The following is a 17,244-nucleotide window of genomic DNA, read 5'->3' on the forward strand; positions in this document are numbered from 1 at the left end:
TTACCTTCTGAGCTTGTTTTGTACCTCCCTTGGCACCAGCTCACAGCTCTGGTGCCTCCATCTGCAGGATTCCCAAGGACTTTACATTTATCCAGCATCCTTTGGGCTATGCCTCTGCCCTTCCTTCCAGAGCAGGAATTCAGGGAGTAAGTTCACCCATTTCAATGCAATTTTAGCTGCACATTTCAGTCAGGTATCTCAAGTCAGGGCAATAGATCAACAGCCACAGAGCAGTTCCAGGAACAGCAAGGAGAGCTCCCCTCATTGAGGGGTGGTGACCTCCAAAGCTCAGAGATTCATAATAACCAGATCAGAGAGCTGGGAATCAATAAATGCACTCAGCATTTCCAGTTCAGCTAGACTGAGAGGCAGCTGGTATGGGAGTAATGAAGAGTCCTTAAGTTCTCCTGCTGGTCCTGAAAATGTCCAGAAGCTTCCAGGAGGGAGATAAACACTCCCACAGAAGCTTCCCTAAGTCAGAGACTAAAAAAGAACTATTCCTGAACACCACACCTACCTGCCTTTTCAATCCCCTGGGCTGCCCGAGCCAATGCCTGACAACCCTTTCAATGAAGAATTTTTCCTAATATCCAGTCAAAACCTCCTCTGGCACAGCTTGAGGCCATTTCCTTTTGGCCTATCACAGTTGCCTGGGAGAAGAGACTAACACTCACCTAGCTCAAACCTCTTGTCAGGGAGCTGTAGAGAGTGAGAAGGTCCCTCCTGACCCTCCAGCTGCTGCTCATCACACTTGTGCTCCTTCTGAGAGAGATTAAAATAGTTAATGGCTCAAACTTCCTTACAATCATCCCACGGCTTTGCCCATTGTAGCAAAGAAGTAACTGCACCAAAGCTCACCCCACTCCCCACAACAGGACTCCTGCTGGGAACTTGAGGTATGAAAAACATGATAAACTACTGTTCCATTATCTCAGGTCTAAGCAGAAGTTAACAAGGCTGGGGGAGAAGAATGCATGCACAAGGAAAGGCCAACCCAGCAGCTGTGCTGAAAATGAGCTGTGACTGGGATCAGCACAGCCCAGACTCATTTGCTGTGGCCAGGTTTGCACATCCTTCCCCCCAGGCAAAGGGCAGGAGGGTTTTTGAGAGTGATTTCCCACTGTCTGGTACAGAGAGGTGAACACCCCTCCCCTGGCTACAAGCCAGGTAAGAAGCAGACCCTGCAGAGTTCTCCCTTACACAAACTGGCTCTGTGTAAAACACACTGCCTGACCCAGGTCACATTCATGTGAGAGGCAGTTTGGAAAGGATCAAAAGCCATCAAACAACACCCTCTAAGCGTTTGATGCCCTGGACTCACTTCTGAAGACTCAGGATCAAAAAGTGTTTCAACAGCACCAGTCTGTTGCACCAGACAGTGCAGAGCTGCCCCAGCAGGAAGGTGCAGGGCATTCCCATCTGTGCCTGCATGTTTATTGATCCACTGAACCCCATGTTTCCTGGAACTCCCACCACCAAGACCAATGGGACACCACTGGATCCACAGGGTGAATAGCTTTCTACTTCATATGTCTCTGTCACTCTCATTCTCTCAGTCCCACTTCTCCTTTCCCTACAGTGGTGGCTAGCAGCAGGCTCACACTGAACTCTGACTTGATCTGACATAAGCTGTGAGAATGCTACAGCTCCTCATGAGAACAGAGTCCTGCCACAGTGCAAAACAACTTGTTCCCCTGCAAAAGAATACCAGACTGCTTCTTGCACCTGGTTTCAACAATCCCAACCATCTCCATAGAAGAATGAAAACAGGATTTCACAAACAACTCTTTCTTACATGTAGACACCTTCTCTGGACTGACCAATCATTACAGTGATAGTTTGTTACTGACCAACAGAGAACAGTTTATAAAACTCTATAAAAAGGGATCACAAAATAAACCTTTAGCCTTTTTCACTCCTTAGAAGTGTGTCATCTGTCTGAAACGAGGTCAACAGCACCACCTATTTATTTCTCCCTCTCTCATATTTGCAGTTAAATAAAAGCTGTACTGTTGACTTCAGCATGTGGTCTTGTTTGCATCTTAATTTGGGTAGAAGCACCTCTCTAACAATTAGATCCCCTCCCCAGCTCCACTGGCCAGCTCATGACACCTTCAGCACCTCCACATCCTTTTTGCAGGGAAGGAGCTGAACTGGATGCAGGATTTGAGCCGTGGCCTCACCAGTGCCCAGCATAGAGCCACACTGTTTCTGGTGGAGCTAGAAACAGCTGAAGGCTTTGCTGTGCCTGCCTCCTTCAGAAAGAGCAGCTGCACAAATTCCTGTGCATGCTAGGCTCTGCTCAGGATGTTAATAACCATTCCCCTGGTCCCTAGGAACTATGGAAAGTATCAGGTGAGAAAGCAAAGCAGGAGACAGGAAGGTGCCTCAGGGGAGTGTAAACCTGAGTTTGTGGCACCTCAGCTCTTGCTGAGCTTTGCCTTTATGGCACCTGTTTCCATTTCCTTAAATCAGCTTTAAGCATGTTTTGGAGTAGTCCATTTTTGTCCTTTTTGCTTTGACTCTGAGTTCAAACTTACAAACTTTGTAATTTCCTTTAATTTTATGATGATAAAACATGAGGGAAAGCTCAGGACATTTAACAACATCCCTGCTCACCCCTGTACAGATAGGTATTTCCAATATAGCTACTTTTTAGTGTGAAAAATTTTTCTAATTCACTTTGTAAAACAACCAGTCAATCTAATTTTCTTCATTTCAACAATAATTTTAGTAAATGTCCCAGCTTTGGAAAAAAAAATATTTTACAGATAGTTTGGGCATGACATAACACACACTGGGCAGTCAACTTCTTTTTAAAACAAGAAACTTTATACAATTTTTACATTTTAGCTGTATGAGCTCATGCTATTACAAAAACCCAACAGCTGTGATGTCACCAACCATTCTCAGTGAAAATAAAGAACATGGCACATTGTATAAAAGGTCTCAACACTTGTAACCACTTACATTTCCAGATGGAAGAGTGCTGCAGAGGAGATGTCACAATTACTGGTTGATAAACTCTCCAGCAACCAGGAGATGGGCATGAAGGGTAAGGCTTGCAGTCTCACCTGTGCCATTGTCTAAATATATTCTAGCTGGGTTGGAAGAATTTTTCCTGCCTTGTCCCAAAGCCAGAGATACTAAATATCACCACAGATGGCTTAAATAAAAGCCAAATAGTTACACTGAATGGGAAAATGCATAAACTTGGTAAAACAGAGAACAGGCTGCTCCCAAAAAGCAGTCACTGACCAAGAACGTTCAGTGGAAATAAATCCCTTTAAGCAGGGTAAAGACAAACTATTCCAGCTTCAATCTGTCAGGTCACTCAGAACCCAGTCAGTTGGTGAACAACCAGTTTTAAATCACCATTCTTTTGGTGTTGTTCAGCTGCTCAGTACCCAGACTTCTGACTCTTGGATTTTGCCTCTAAAAAGGGAGGCACTAAAGTGCTCCAAGACCCGCTTGTGAGAGGCTGCAGTGGCCTGTGCAGCTGCAGCACATCTGGAGTGTCCCCTGAGCTGCTGCTCTGCCAAGGCTGACTAGCAGAGCACTGCACAGGGAGCCTCAGGCAGTGTGTGTGTCCCAGGAGAGGGGCAGAGCCCCGGGGCCGAGCTCAGCGGCGGCGGAAGGCGCGCGAGATGCGCCAGGCGTTGGGCTCCTCGTAGCGGTTGTACAGCGGCTCCAGCCTCTGCTGCTTCTTCTGCTTGCTCAGCTTGGTCGGGTCAGACACCTTGAAGAAAGCTGGGGCAAACTCCACCAGCCAGCGGGGATCGATGGTGGTCACCTCCCGCATGTACTCCTTGGTGGTCAGCACCAGCTCGTGGTACACCACCCTGGGAAAAGGACAAGTCTCCAAATCAGATTTTATAACAAGAAGCAACAAAACAAGAGCTGCAGTAGCTAAGCTTGCTCCTTTTAAGCTGCAGTGCAGGCTCCAGAAGAACCATCCACAAGAGCAATCCCTATATTCCCCCTCCTACCTCACAACTGTTGGAACCCTGAAGCCTGGGAGTTTTGAACTTTCTGTGTTTTATGATACTAACCCCCCAAAAGAGCACTGCTTTTGACTTGAGGCCTTGGAGAAGGATTCCAAGTTTGAATGATGGAGTTGGAATCACTGGTGTGTAGTTTGGATAGAAGTGTGTAATATCACATGGTGAAGGGGTTTGGAATTTAGGGTTTTAGAATATAGTAATAGGTATAGAACAAGATGGAGGTTCTTGGGCATTGGCTCTTCCTCCTTGTTCCTTCTTCTTAGTTTTAGGTAGTAGTTTTTGGTTAGATAAAAAATTTCACTGTGCAGGTCACAGGTGTTTGGTCATTAGGTCAAAAGTATAAATAATATAAATGTTAGCTTTTAATTGGATAGTTTGGTCTTAAAAAATCTTGTAACTAGCTAGATCCATGGATATTTTCTCACTTTTAGCTTGTTAGTTAGAACTGAAGAATTTACTGAAATATAAATAAAAATCAATAAACAACTAAGTCCAAACACAAAAATCCTGTCTCTCTTGCTTTCAATCCTGACTCTAACTGAAGAAAAAAAAGATAAGCCACTAATATGTAGAGCCACTAATACACAACTACTCTTCAGCACAGAATTCCTTCAAGCTATTTTAAACAATGCTCTCTCCCTCTACAACACTCAATGTTTTAAACTCAGTTCCACAATAAACAAACACACAACTACTTCAGGCCTGGCCTTGGTTCCAAAACTCAGTCTTAACTCTGCACAGGCACTAAGTTTAGCAGCAGAAAGAGACAAAAGTAGACTTGAAACTTTTCTCAGTCTGCTCATTGCTAAGGAATCAGCAGCCTCTGCTCAGATCTGTAATCCACAAACAGCACACACCACAACTTTCTCTTATAAAGTCTGAAGAGAAACAGGAAATTCCATGCTACTGCCTTCCTTACCATTCAGGCTGCCTGTTGAAGAGAGCACTGGATGGGTGGATATAGACAACCTGCTGGTCTATGAGTGTCCTATACCCTTCCTGGGGATCCTTCTTCGCTGCGTTTCGGAAGAAGCCACTGCAAATGGCCTTCTGCACCCGGACTGTTGCCTTCCCACAGGACACCACATCCAGCTTGTGCCTGCCAGACAAGAGTTAGAAAAAGATTAGAGCTCTCAGGATTTGGATGCAGTTACTAAGAACAGTAAGTCACAGTGTCAGTACCTGTTCTCATTGACGTGCTCACCTGTCCATGATCCCCAACATCTGCTTGCGAATGTCCTGTGCCCGCCGTAAGGATCTGGCCTGGATAAAATTTTCATAGCACCAGGGATTTGAAAATTTATTATTCTTCCATGAATTGTACACAGCCAGCAGGGTGAGGTGGTCACCTTCTGTTTGATGGAACTTGGCTTTCTTTTGATCAGCAAGTGCTTGTTTATCCTAACACAAAAAACATACATCAATATATGGTATATTCATCATAGAGAAAATCCCTGGACAAAACAAATGACAGAAGCTCCTTGTTATTCATATTATGATGTCAAAGCTATCATGGAACAGGTGATACAAGATTAAGACAACACAATTTTTCAATTGCAGCCCCTATTTTTGAAAGGAGACATCAAAGTAAATGGCTCATTTATACTGCAAGAACCATATGCACACACTGCACTAACTGGTTTTCTTACTACTCTAGAAGTTTCTTCAGTTATTCATCAAGAAATGTGCTGAATCAGTAGGTTTGAGCCTGGTGGTCCACACACATAAAACATGAATCAAATACAGCAGTTACATAGATTAAAACTGAAGTTAACAGGCTACCCTGCAGAAGTAGTAATGGATCCAAGACAAAGCTGATCTCACCACAGCAGAGCCTGCTGCTTACTGACTTAAAAGAAAGCAGCACAGGATAGAGGTGCCATGAAGAAATTCTTTCTGTGTATCTGAAAATGCAAAGGCAGTCTGAACTCCAGAGCTGGGACTGACTTGGTTTAGGCTATATTAGGCTGTTTGTTGGGAACTGCAAGAGCAAATTTAAGACTTTTCACTTCTACCTTCCCATCTGCAAAGAAACTACCAACAGCACAGCTACAGGCCCTTAAATGAAATGGAACACCAGAGAGGTAATGCACAAACAAATGTTCTGACCAAATTACATTATTTCTTTTGGGCAATATGCTCACTCTTAACCCTTGAGGCTTTCCTACCAAACCCACCCAGACTGTAGCACTGCTGCCTCTTGGCTCAGCTCCTCACCTTTGGCCTGTAGAACACATTCTGCACAGACAGCATGGACACAATTGTCAACATCTCCTCACTGCATCCCAGATGCACAGACATGATCAACATCTTACACAGCATAGGCTCCAAGGGGAATTCTGCCATCTGCAGGAAACATGATTCAAGGCATTCACTGAAAAATCTTGAGTCTTCTCAGTGCAAAACAAAGCAATGCCCTTTCTGATATATTTACTTTGCAAAGAGGTGTGCTTGACCCAGAATAATTTTACTCAACATGAAGCAGATCATTTGTCTGTATTCACTATCACAAGAATATCCCAATACTTACAGGAAATTTTCAGACATTAATAAACGTAAATTTATGAATAAGGAAAAACACTAGCTGCTCCCTAAAAAGCAGAAGGTATGTAACTGTGGGAAATAAAAAGCTACCAAAAAATCACAAGAGAGTGACAGCAAAAGGAAACCAACAATGTTAAGAAGCCTGCCATGACTGCTCTCATGCCATTCCCTGAGTCATGGCAGCCCAGGGAGTGGGAAGAGGAATTGTGTTCTGCTTACCCTGCGTCCAAGTCGAGTGAGCAGCCCCTCATCATCCAGAGCTCCCAGGGTGTAGAGCTGCTCCATGGCAGTGATCAGAGTTTCCATGGGGGGAGCATCCATAAAGTCAAAGGACAGCAAATCATTGATGCCCATAGCCTGGGAGGGATTGGGGAAAAGCCAAGTTAGAACACTAAGAAGGAAAACAACAAACTCCAGCCAGAGATATGATGCCAAACAGTGAGGCACTACAAATCTTTATGCAACCCAAGCCTCATGTTCTTTTCCTGACTGCAGGGACAGCCATGAATACACAGCTGCCTTCCTGCCCTTGAAACAATGAGCACTGGCCCATGGCACTCCTGCACTACTCAGCTCTCTGGTCTGTTCCTCTGGTACTGCTCCACATCCCTCAAGCAAGATGATTCAGCTGAGGAGAAATATAAGGTAAATACTGCTTTTGGGACTTCTGTCTTGTAAAGCAGTGTTACCTGACAGCTCCACAGGACGTTAAGTATGCTCCCAATAAGGGGAATAGCAGCAGTTTTCTCAGCTGTGACTGGGTTCAGTCTTCCAGAGGGATGGTACACACTTTGATATGCCCAAGTTTGTAGCTCTAAACAAACTCTAAAACAATGGGTCTCATCTGTTACCAATATACATAACAATAAAAATATATAACAATATAAATGTACCTTACATATGAAATATTACTGCTCTTGAGATTTCTGTTTCTCCTAGCTCCTGCAACTAACTGTTCTGTGCAGCTGAAAGTCACAATTTAGCTGGATACCCAACAGAATAACAGAGGAGTAAGCCCAGTGCCTGACAACTGCTTTTGTTGAAGTCTCCCTTCCAAAATACCTCTGTTCACTAGAAGGATCTGAAATTACAGCACTACTTCCCAAGACTCAAAGGCAGAGACTCATTGAAAGACCTACCATAAGCTGGTTACAAGCTGGTGAAATACTCACCTTCAGGGAGAGCACTGTACTGGCCAGATTTGTTCTCTGGATTTCAGGCACATTGGTGGTTAGCATCTCATCCCTGTATGCACGTTCTGTGTATAACCTGTAGCATTTTCCTGGGCCTGTTCTCCCAGCCCTTCCTGCACGTTGCTTGGCCTGAGCCTAAAGATAATAAGGCAACTCAGGGAACAGGTACAAACTGGAACAGGTGAAGACAAGTAAAATAAAATATTCACAATTTTACTTGTATTGCTAAAAAGGCTTTTAATACAACACAAGGAAGAATGTATGCTGTAGGCACAAGGAGCCTCATGGAGCTATGAAAAATGGGATTTATCATTGCCTCATTTTGCTCTCATGTGCTTGGATGCCACATTGGCAAGATACACAACACCCATGGGGAGAGCAAAACACAGAATATTTACCTGAGAGATTGGTGTCACCACCAGTTGGTCAATTCCAGTCTTGGAATTATAAACTTTCTGCTTCACAAAGCCAGGATCAACCACGTAATATATGCCATCAATAGTCAAAGATGTCTCTGCAATGTTGGTGGCAATAACAACCTGCAAATCACAGTTTGAGTCAGCACCAGTTCTGTGTCAGGCTGCTAAGACAATCCCACCACTCAACTTCATCCTTTGCTGTAATATGAGCAGTTTGTTACAAACACAACCAGTGTCACTTAATGTTGAAAGGAGAAATGTGTTCACAGGGAACAGAAGATGTTATCTACAAAGATGGATAGATTTTAGAGTATCTATCTTTGTTTAAAGTTTGGGCAAAAAGGGAAAAGACTGTGATAAAATCCACAATTAAAAGCAAGAACGAGGTTGTAAGCAGACTGCACTGATTTCAGGGAGATTTTTTACCTATCACTCAGATACAGCCTGTATTTAGAGAAAAATCTTCCTGAGAATGTATTCCCTAGATATTCACTAGCTGCTGGGCAGGAAATTTACCTCCATCCTACAGCAACTGCATTTAGATTTTAGATTTTTAGATTAACTGAAGTTAATACCCTTTAAAGACAGCATTAAATAACACACCAAGAACATTCCACACAGAGGTTTGCTACACCAGATGTTTTTACACATGTGTGCAAAGGCTTATGTAACTTGGTATGTGTACAACCAAAAATATGCTCTAAGCTGTAAATTATCTTTTCTCCAAAACCTGTATCCTTTCAGCAGTGTAATACACCCCACTATTAAAATGTATCAGCAGAAGATGAAAGGGCACAAAGATGAAATTACCTTTCTGCTCCCTGGTGGGGCAGGGTCAAAGATCCTGGTCTGCATTTCACTGGGCAAAGCTGAATATACTGGCAGGATAATTAACTCTGGAACATCAGGTCCTAGAGATTTCATCCTCTCATAGAGGATTTCACAGGCAGTGTCAATCTCTTCCTGGCCAGTCAGAAAGACCAAAATGTCACCTACACAGGAAATAAATTAAAACATCCACAGGATCAATTATGTTTAGTACAACTCCTAAATTACCATATTTTCATTCCTCATGTTTTCCACTGATGAAGATCCCCAACTTTTACTAGCCCCTGAGCAGTAACTCTTAGCTAAAGGCAACAGACTTGTCTTTCACCCAACTTTTTCAGCATTTTAGTTACTGTGTTTGCAAACAAGAGAGAATAGTCCTGACAGCATTTTGCTCACATTACTGACATGGTCCATGACTTGTAGAAAAACCTTGCTCAGAGGTCTTTAAATCAACAATAACCCAAGACCATTCTCTACTCACCTGGTGGCTCTGTTAAATGGATTTGCATTACTGTAATCAGACTGGCATCCAAATAATCTGTCTCTGGCTCTTTTGTGTACAGAATTTCTACTGGGTATGTTCTGCCAGGAATTGTGAAGATTGGTGCTTCATAGAAATACTGAGAGAATTTCACAGCATCCAGCGTTGCTGATGTCACTATCAGCTTCATGTCCTGCCGTTTCTGCACTGTCTGCAGGAGGACAAAGTTCTCAGGTCATTCACTGCCTTTGGAACTGTTAAAATATGGCACTTGACTAAAGTCAGACAAATACAATCAGTAACATAAGGTGTTTAACATCTGAGTAGAGGGGCAGCTCGTCCCAGTACCCAGAATTCCAGAAAATTGACCACTGAGGTCCCATTTGAAGCCTCTCTTAGCAACATTATCAGAAGAAAGCTTTTGGCAGAGAAACATAAGCAAAGTAAGAAAACCCCCCTGTTCATCCACCATTATGAATATCCAGCAAATTCTCATTGTTTCTGCTGCATTTGCTTGCTCTGCCTTCACAATGAGGTTAATTTCACCAAGACTCAGACCACAAACCCTTAAGAGAATTTGCTCTTGAAGCACACATATGAGCCTGACTTGTGTGACTTCCCCTTTGCCTGTGCTCTCCCACCCACACAGAGCACACTGAAAGCTGTAAAAATCCAGTGCTACATCACCTTCTTCAGGAGCCCAAAGAGCACATCTGTGTGTATGGTCCTCTCATGGGCCTCATCCAGCATGATAATGGCATACTGGGTGAGATCTGGGTCTATCAGGCACTCTCTCAGTAACATCCCATCTGTCATGTATTTGATGACAGTCTCAGGGCTGGTGCAGTCCTCAAACCGAATGGTGTAGCCAACCTGGAAGAGTTGCACAGAAACAGAAGTTACACAATTATCAGCCTCATTAACTCCCAGTTTGATTACTCCACAAACTCACTTTACAGCCCACAAGGGAATAGACACATGGACACACAAGAAAACTAGCTCCAGTACTGATTTTTCCTACTTTTTCTCATGCTTATTTCGGCATGTTCTTCAACATGGAAATTCACCTCTTGCCCCAAGCAGCAACCAAATTCCTCTGACACCCTCTTTGCAACAGACATAGCAGCCACTCTGCGAGGCTGAGTACATCCAATCTTTCCTCTGGAGGTGTATCCTGCCTCAGCCAGGTACTGGGTAATCTGGGTTGTTTTCCCAGATCCTGTCTCTCCAATAACAATCAGAATCTGGTTGTCATGCACAGCCTAGAAAAGATCAGAAAACATACACTTGTCAAAATTTTTAGAAAATCAAAACAAACCAAACAAAACCAGCATGGGCTATCTGGGACTAGAGTGAGCAGCTCTTGCTTTTGCTTCAATTGACCCAGACCAAAAACCATGTAAGTATTCCTACTGATCAAGTCAGCAACCTGTTTAACTGCTCAGCTGACTTATCCTCTGCTCACATGATCTTAGTATCAACTTTGATTTACATCAATAAATATCTGGAACTTCATATGATACTTTAAAATAAATAACATGAACTAAAGTTCTGCACTTAAAATTATCAGCTGGCTATTCACCTGTCAAAAAACTAAACCAAAGACTACTTCAATTACTGCTTGCTCAAACCAGAATGCCTTTTCATGAGTCTTACTTGTATCAGCTGCTCCTTCAGTCTGAAGATTGGAAGACTCTCCCTCTGTTCAATGATGGAAAGCTGTGTCTTCTTACCATAAGAAGCTTTGTTGCCACCAAATGCATGTTTCTTCCACTCTGGGATATCATTTGGCATCATCCCAATACCTCGCATGTTTGCAGCTATTTGTCTTCCATCCACTACAAAAGAAACAATTCTATCATTACATCCAGGTTCACACAGCACAGACCATGATGATCCTGCTCCAACTGCTCCACCATCCAGGCCTTTTATTCTGTGTGTTTAAAAGTTTTTTAAGTTCCTATATATAGTATATCCCCACTACATGGCTATACATGTACACTTCCCTTGACATTCCTATTTCCATTTCAGTAGAAAAGCATTTCTTCTTTGACTCACTTCTAAAGTGTGGCAGACAAACACAGTATCAAGACATTTCTCCTGGGTTACTCAAGTAGCACACAAAAGGCACAGTTCACCTGTGCTCAGACATACCATCAGGGAGAGGATCCACCCAGTGTGTGTTGAGGCCCATGGGGATGGAATCCATCTCTGCTTCTCTCTGGGCTTGTTTAAGCTCTCTCCTCTCTTTGGCTAAAGCACTTTGCATCATTGCAGCCTGGGATAAGGAACCATCTGGATTCTGGAGAGCAAGAGGAAAAGACTTCAAGCACTACCATTCCTTTACCTTCAATTATCTTTCTGTTGTCACTGTCTTTCAGAAGAAATTTTAAAAATGCTTTTAAAATGTTAAATTTTATTAGATTTCCAGGATATTTCCATCAGGCTAGCCTCATGAACTTTCACATTCACAACTAATCTGGAGCATCCTTACTCTGCCCAGCCAGAAGGATTATGGGAACAACCAATAGAAAGTATTTCTTTACTACCTTCTACTTTCAAAAGACAAGAAAAAGCAGAACAGAGAAATTTTATTCTAACACACCTATGTAAAATAGCATTTCAGTTTCATTATTCCACTTCACATCACCAGTTAAGTTAGAACCCAGCTTTATTTGGAAGGAGCTTCAGTTCAGTGGTTATGTTTTTCAGGGCTCTCAGTAATGTGCAGCTGGGAAATTTCTTGTTAAATTCCCAAATATTTATTTCATTTAATCGAGTGCATTGCTTTTAGCCCTGGAAATCTCTTACCTTTACTATTTTAATGGGACTCATATCCATGCTCTGTTTAGTGTGACCTCGAAGAAATGGTGGCTCCTCTTCAACCAGCTCAATCTCAAGATCCTCATCTAAAATTCACAAGTGACAGAAAAGTTAAACATCTTTTCAGGTACATAAAAGTGCCTCTTCAAATAATGCTTTATGTGTATACTTCACTATGAGGTACTTAAGAGTTTTAAAACTGAAAACACTGCAAATAAAATGCACAGACAGGGCACATCTAAATGCCACTAATAATAAACTCTAGCTCCAATTGTACAAGATGACAGCAAATTGCGAGATTATTTATAGTTACTTTTATCATACTTTTATTATCTTTTCAAATTACATCCAGAAAGACAAGGAATTTACAACAATAAGACTACTGGGAAATACTACCTTCTTCATCATCAACTTTAGGAAGAATCCCAGTCTCCTCATCAAAATCAGGAAACTCTTCCTTGGAAAGAACATTAGCTGCAATCATCTGGGAACAGAATGAATACCACATGAGTATGTCCCCATGAACAAACACAACTCATGCCTGTGACTCAGTTCTAACCCCGTTCCTGTAAAACAGGAACAAAGGAATGTTCCTGTATCCTGGCACACCTCTCCCCAGCTCATCCAGCCTCTGACCAAACAGCACAAATAGCGCCAAAACAGTCCCAAATCAGCAGACAGCAATTCAGAGTTAAGGAGTAAGTTACACAATCAATTAATTCAGGAGTTGTATTCTAGTTCATGAAACTCCCTGGTAACTCCATAGCCTGACATGCAGTTTCCCTGAAGGCAGCACACACCTGTTTGATCTCCCACTTCTCTGGGTCTGAGATGCGGGTGAGGCGTTTCCGCTCCAGGCTGTCATCCTCCACCTCGGGGGCGTTCACCAGGGACAAGTGACTGGGCCTGTCTGGGTTCCTCATGGAGCTTTCCTCATTGGTTTCTCCAACCAGGTTCCTTCTACGGTTTGGGTTCAAGTCTTCCCCAGTGTCTTGATCAACATCCTACATTATATAGATCAATTAATCAATCAGCTCTACACTTCTCCTCATCTATGAACTGTGGTGCTTTCTAATGCCAGTAACAGCCCATCCACAGAAAATGCTTTGCAGGCTTTTTGTTTTTTTTCAGCTGGTACTGCTGGGTAAGAATATCCTCAGGTGTGGAACACTCTACTCTGTCTTGGCAATAGTAGTGATTTAGTTTAAAATGAAAAGTTTCTCCCCTACTCAAAAAGGAAGACAAACAGCAACAAATTGAGGTTTGCCTTGTCTTGCCTCTTTGATATCATGTCAAGCCAAGAAATTGTTAGGAACACTACAACAAAACTAAGAATCTAGAGAAAGTAAGTTAAAAATAATAGGCAACCTAAATACAGAACAGTAACTCAGTTTTTAACTCCCAATTGAATAGTTAGGTATTAGTTTCCACCAAAAAGAGTGAAAAATAGCCAAAAGAGGCAATATTTGAAGAAATTTAGCACCTCTGTACCTTCATGCTCAGGCTGGTTTTGGATCCAGTAAAAGATAACACTTTGACTTTCACTCTTTGTCCTTTGCTCACAACATCAGCAACATTAGCAACCCGTCCTTCCCTTCGCAGCTCTGAGATGTGCACCAAGCCTTCCCAACGTTTCCTGGGAGTGAAACAAGAGGAGCACACTATTACTCTGACAGCCCTTCATATCACTCAGAATCGATACTAAAATATTTTGCTGTCAACAGACTGTGTATGTTCACAAACTGTTTTTTGTAATGAGAACTTTATAATTCTCCGCTGTCAAATTTATTTTTCTGAAACAGTCCTTCAAAGTCCAGAATACCTGCTGGTAGCCTCATCACACCTTTAAGGTACTAGCAGAAAAAAGAGCTGAAATAATACCAGATCTATTATAAACATGAAAGGGTACCTCAGTCCTTCCAGCTGCACAAAGCATCCAAACTGCATTATGCTGGTGACTTTGCCATTGTAGATGTCTCCAATGGAAGGCTCCTCAGCAGGGGGACGGTCTATGTGCTTGTCTCTCCACCTCTCATGGCTCTTCTCAAGGTACTTCTCCCGATCCCTGCGGTCCTTACTGGGACTCCAGCTCCTGCTCCTTGACCTGTATCTGCATTTTCCCCTGTTCCTATCCCAAGTCCTGGAACGAGACCTGGAGCGAGATCTGTGCCTTCGCTTCCTGTCCCTGCTACGGCTTCGGCTCCTCTTCCTTTTCTTCACCCTGACAAACAAACATTTCATCTTTGCAGTGGATTTCCACCTCTGGCAGTGACAGCAGCCAGGACCTTCCCCCAGACACACAAGGCACCTACCGATGGTCGCTGCTCCTCTGCTTGCCCTGCCTGTCTGCACTGGGCATCAGAGCTTCCAGCTCTTTCAGGGCATCAGCTGCCACTTTCACATCATCTTCATCCAGCATATTCTACAAAAACAGAAAACTGTTGCCCCTTTCTGCAAAAGAGCTGATAAAAGCCTGTCACAAAGAATCAATCTACAGAATATCATATGTGTAACTATTTAGAAAGAACGCAAGATAAAAAGATTGGGTTCAACATGCATTAAAATAAAGTAATAAAGCTCTCTCCCTATTTGGGCACAATATTAAGACAGTTCTGCTTTTATACAATAGAAATTTCCATCTCAATGCCTCAAATTAATACAGAAATATAAAATGTAAGTCCCTCACAGCACCTGAATATACAACGTTTTTAATTAGCTTGTAACACATCGGTACTTTGAACATTATCTGAGGAAGGCCAGGCTACAAATTTCTTGTCACAATAGTCTCATCTTCCACATATTCTGCAAAATAGTATCAACATAGGAGCTGCTAACAGCAATTCTTTGCAACAGTGCGCAGTAACAACAAACTTCTACCTCTTGCACATTTAATTTCTCAAAGTTCACATTTATACATGCATTAGACAGAGAAAAGAGGTTGAAACTAACTGGGAAAAAAGACGAAAAGTTTTCACACAGTCACAAAAGAAATCTGAAATGACCACCTTACCCTGATGTTGGGATTGTCTGGCCTGCAAAGGGCTGGATACAATTCCCTCAACTTTTCTTTCTCTGATTTGGGTTTGACAACTGCCTCTGATTTTGAGATTAAAAAAGGAAAAAAAAAAAAAAGCACAATGAAACACAAAACCCAGAACTGCTACAACAATTCACTCTTAATTTTTCTATAACTGAATATAAAGTTTAATTTTTATCTGAATGCAAAGGTTGATACAGCTTTTACAGAGATTCATACAAGGAATAGTGTGTTACCTTCCTTCAAATAAAATTCTGATTAGTGAATATGTGAAAGACTGAATACTCTGAGCAGCACACTCAGAATAACAACAGCAATAAGATTTTGCCTTCCAAGACTAAAACAGCAACTGCACCAGTCCCAGCAAGCACTGGCTGCACGTACCTTTGCTCGTGGATGGCTTCGGTGGAGGCCGCATTGTCTGGATGAGACGGAGCAAGTTACTAATGAGGGAGTCCTGAAAAAAATCAATTCAATACTTCAAGAAATGACTGCAACACTTTCATTACTAGAATGCACAAGTGAGGGTTTATTTTCAGGGCAAAAAACCACTCAATTCTGAAGATGCAGGTTGATTTTTAAAAGCTATCACTGGACTTTGTATACATCCTAAAAAGGCATAAGTTGAACCCAGAAATAATTATGACTATCTCATCTAAGTGACTTTTCTGTTAATCATTTTAATCACCTATTTAATCCAATTACAGTTATTCCTAAGAAATCAATAAACATAGCATAAAAGCATCATCATTTGCCTTCACGAAAAATTGTTTTTTCCATATTTTATATGCTCGACATAACAATAAGCAGTTTGAGTCCTCAGGAAGATGCTTTTCAAAGACTACAAAAGTCTTAAAAAATATGAGGGAGGGGAAGGCAGGGGAGACAGGAAAACCAGGAGCTAATTAGTATGTAGTTTTCCAATTGAAGAAAACAAGTAAAAACTCCTCACAACTCTCTCTTTAAAACAGAAAACTCTAAAAAATATAGCATAACAGGAACAATATATAAATAAAATTCGGGCGTCACTTACAGTGAACTCAGCACCATTTTTCAGAAGAATTGCTTTAAATGTGTCAAACGTAGTATTTTTCTCGGCAAGACTTATCACAAACTCGGCTGTGAGGAAAAAAAAATAAAGTCAATTGTACATAAAGTAAATTGAAAAAAAGCAGTGTAAGGGCCGCAGGTGGGGACAGAAGCCGCTCTGGCGGTGCGGGACCAGCCGGGCCCCTGCGGCTGCTGCGGGCCCGGGGGACCTTCCCCTCAGCTCCCTCCCGGACAGCCCAGCCCAAAGCGTTCCCTCAGGCTCACAAAGCTTTTTTTTGAAGAAAAATAATGGGTGTTAATGCCTAAATTCGAAAAGCACCTTGACAAAACGCATCCGGCCCCACAGAAAGGGCTACTGCGGCTCCTCTGGCGGGAGGCGATGCTCACCGGCCCGAGGCGCCCGAAGGCCGCGCCCGCCCCGCTTACCCAGGTCCTTGTCGTTGATGCCCAGGTGATTGTCGAGCTCGGTGCAGACCTTGGAGACCAGCGACAGGTACTCGAGCTTGGCGAGCTCCTCGGCGGCCGCCAGCTCCGCCATGGCCGCCACGGCCGCATCCGGGGCACGGCGGAAACGGCGCCGTGACGGGAGCGGGGCGGGGCCGGGACACGGGAGCGGGGCGGGGCCGGGCCGGGCCGGGACACGGGAGCGGGAGCGGGGCCGGGACACGGGAGCGGGGCGGGGCCGGGCCGGGACACGGGAGCGGGGCGGGGTCTGCCGGGACACGGGAGCGGGGCCGGGCCGGGACACCGGGCGGGACACGGCGGCGGGAGGGGTGCGCTGGGCAGAGCCTTGGTCGGTGCAATCCTGGGCGAACCGACTTGGCCGGTGTAAGAGTCGGTCCGAAGTTTCTCTGATCTGCCT

At 43.3% G+C, this 17,244-nt stretch overlaps 1 protein-coding gene across 1 annotated transcript; it reads right to left on the bottom strand.

The window, feature by feature from the left end:
* Window positions 1-2,810: 2,810 nt before the first annotated feature.
* On the bottom strand, window positions 2,811-16,962 carry DHX8 (DEAH-box helicase 8). Its single transcript, XM_056512196.1, has 23 exons — window positions 16,809-16,962; window positions 16,366-16,451; window positions 15,717-15,789; window positions 15,306-15,391; window positions 14,608-14,717; window positions 14,205-14,516; window positions 13,787-13,931; window positions 13,096-13,299; window positions 12,692-12,779; window positions 12,284-12,381; window positions 11,627-11,774; window positions 11,129-11,310; window positions 10,540-10,734; window positions 10,160-10,345; window positions 9,473-9,683; window positions 8,971-9,152; window positions 8,140-8,280; window positions 7,721-7,876; window positions 6,768-6,905; window positions 6,222-6,350; window positions 5,209-5,405; window positions 4,924-5,103; window positions 2,811-3,842 (listed from the first exon to the last, which is right to left on the bottom strand). Exons 1-23 carry the CDS (start codon window positions 16,918-16,920, stop codon window positions 3,623-3,625), a joined length of 3,579 nt encoding a protein of 1,192 aa, XP_056368171.1. The 5' UTR covers window positions 16,921-16,962; the 3' UTR covers window positions 2,811-3,622.
* Between the last annotated feature and the right edge of the window lie 282 nt (window positions 16,963-17,244).

The sequence above is a fragment of the Oenanthe melanoleuca genome, chromosome 27, assembly GCF_029582105.1.
Source record: "Oenanthe melanoleuca isolate GR-GAL-2019-014 chromosome 27, OMel1.0, whole genome shotgun sequence".
Taxonomy (NCBI): domain Eukaryota; kingdom Metazoa; phylum Chordata; class Aves; order Passeriformes; family Muscicapidae; genus Oenanthe; species Oenanthe melanoleuca.

Coding starts and splice junctions, on each gene's coding strand:
- DHX8 (XM_056512196.1), bottom strand. CDS start 16,920: ATGGCGGAGCTGGCGGCCGCCGAGGAGCTCGCCAAGCTCGAGTACCTG. Junction 12,780..13,095: donor AGAAGTGGGAGATCAAACAG/GTGTGTGCTGCC, acceptor TTCTGTTCCCAG/ATGATTGCAGCTAATGTTCT. Junction 11,311..11,626: donor GGTGGATCCTCTCCCTGATG/GTATGTCTGAGC, acceptor TTTCTTTTGTAG/TGGATGGAAGACAAATAGCT.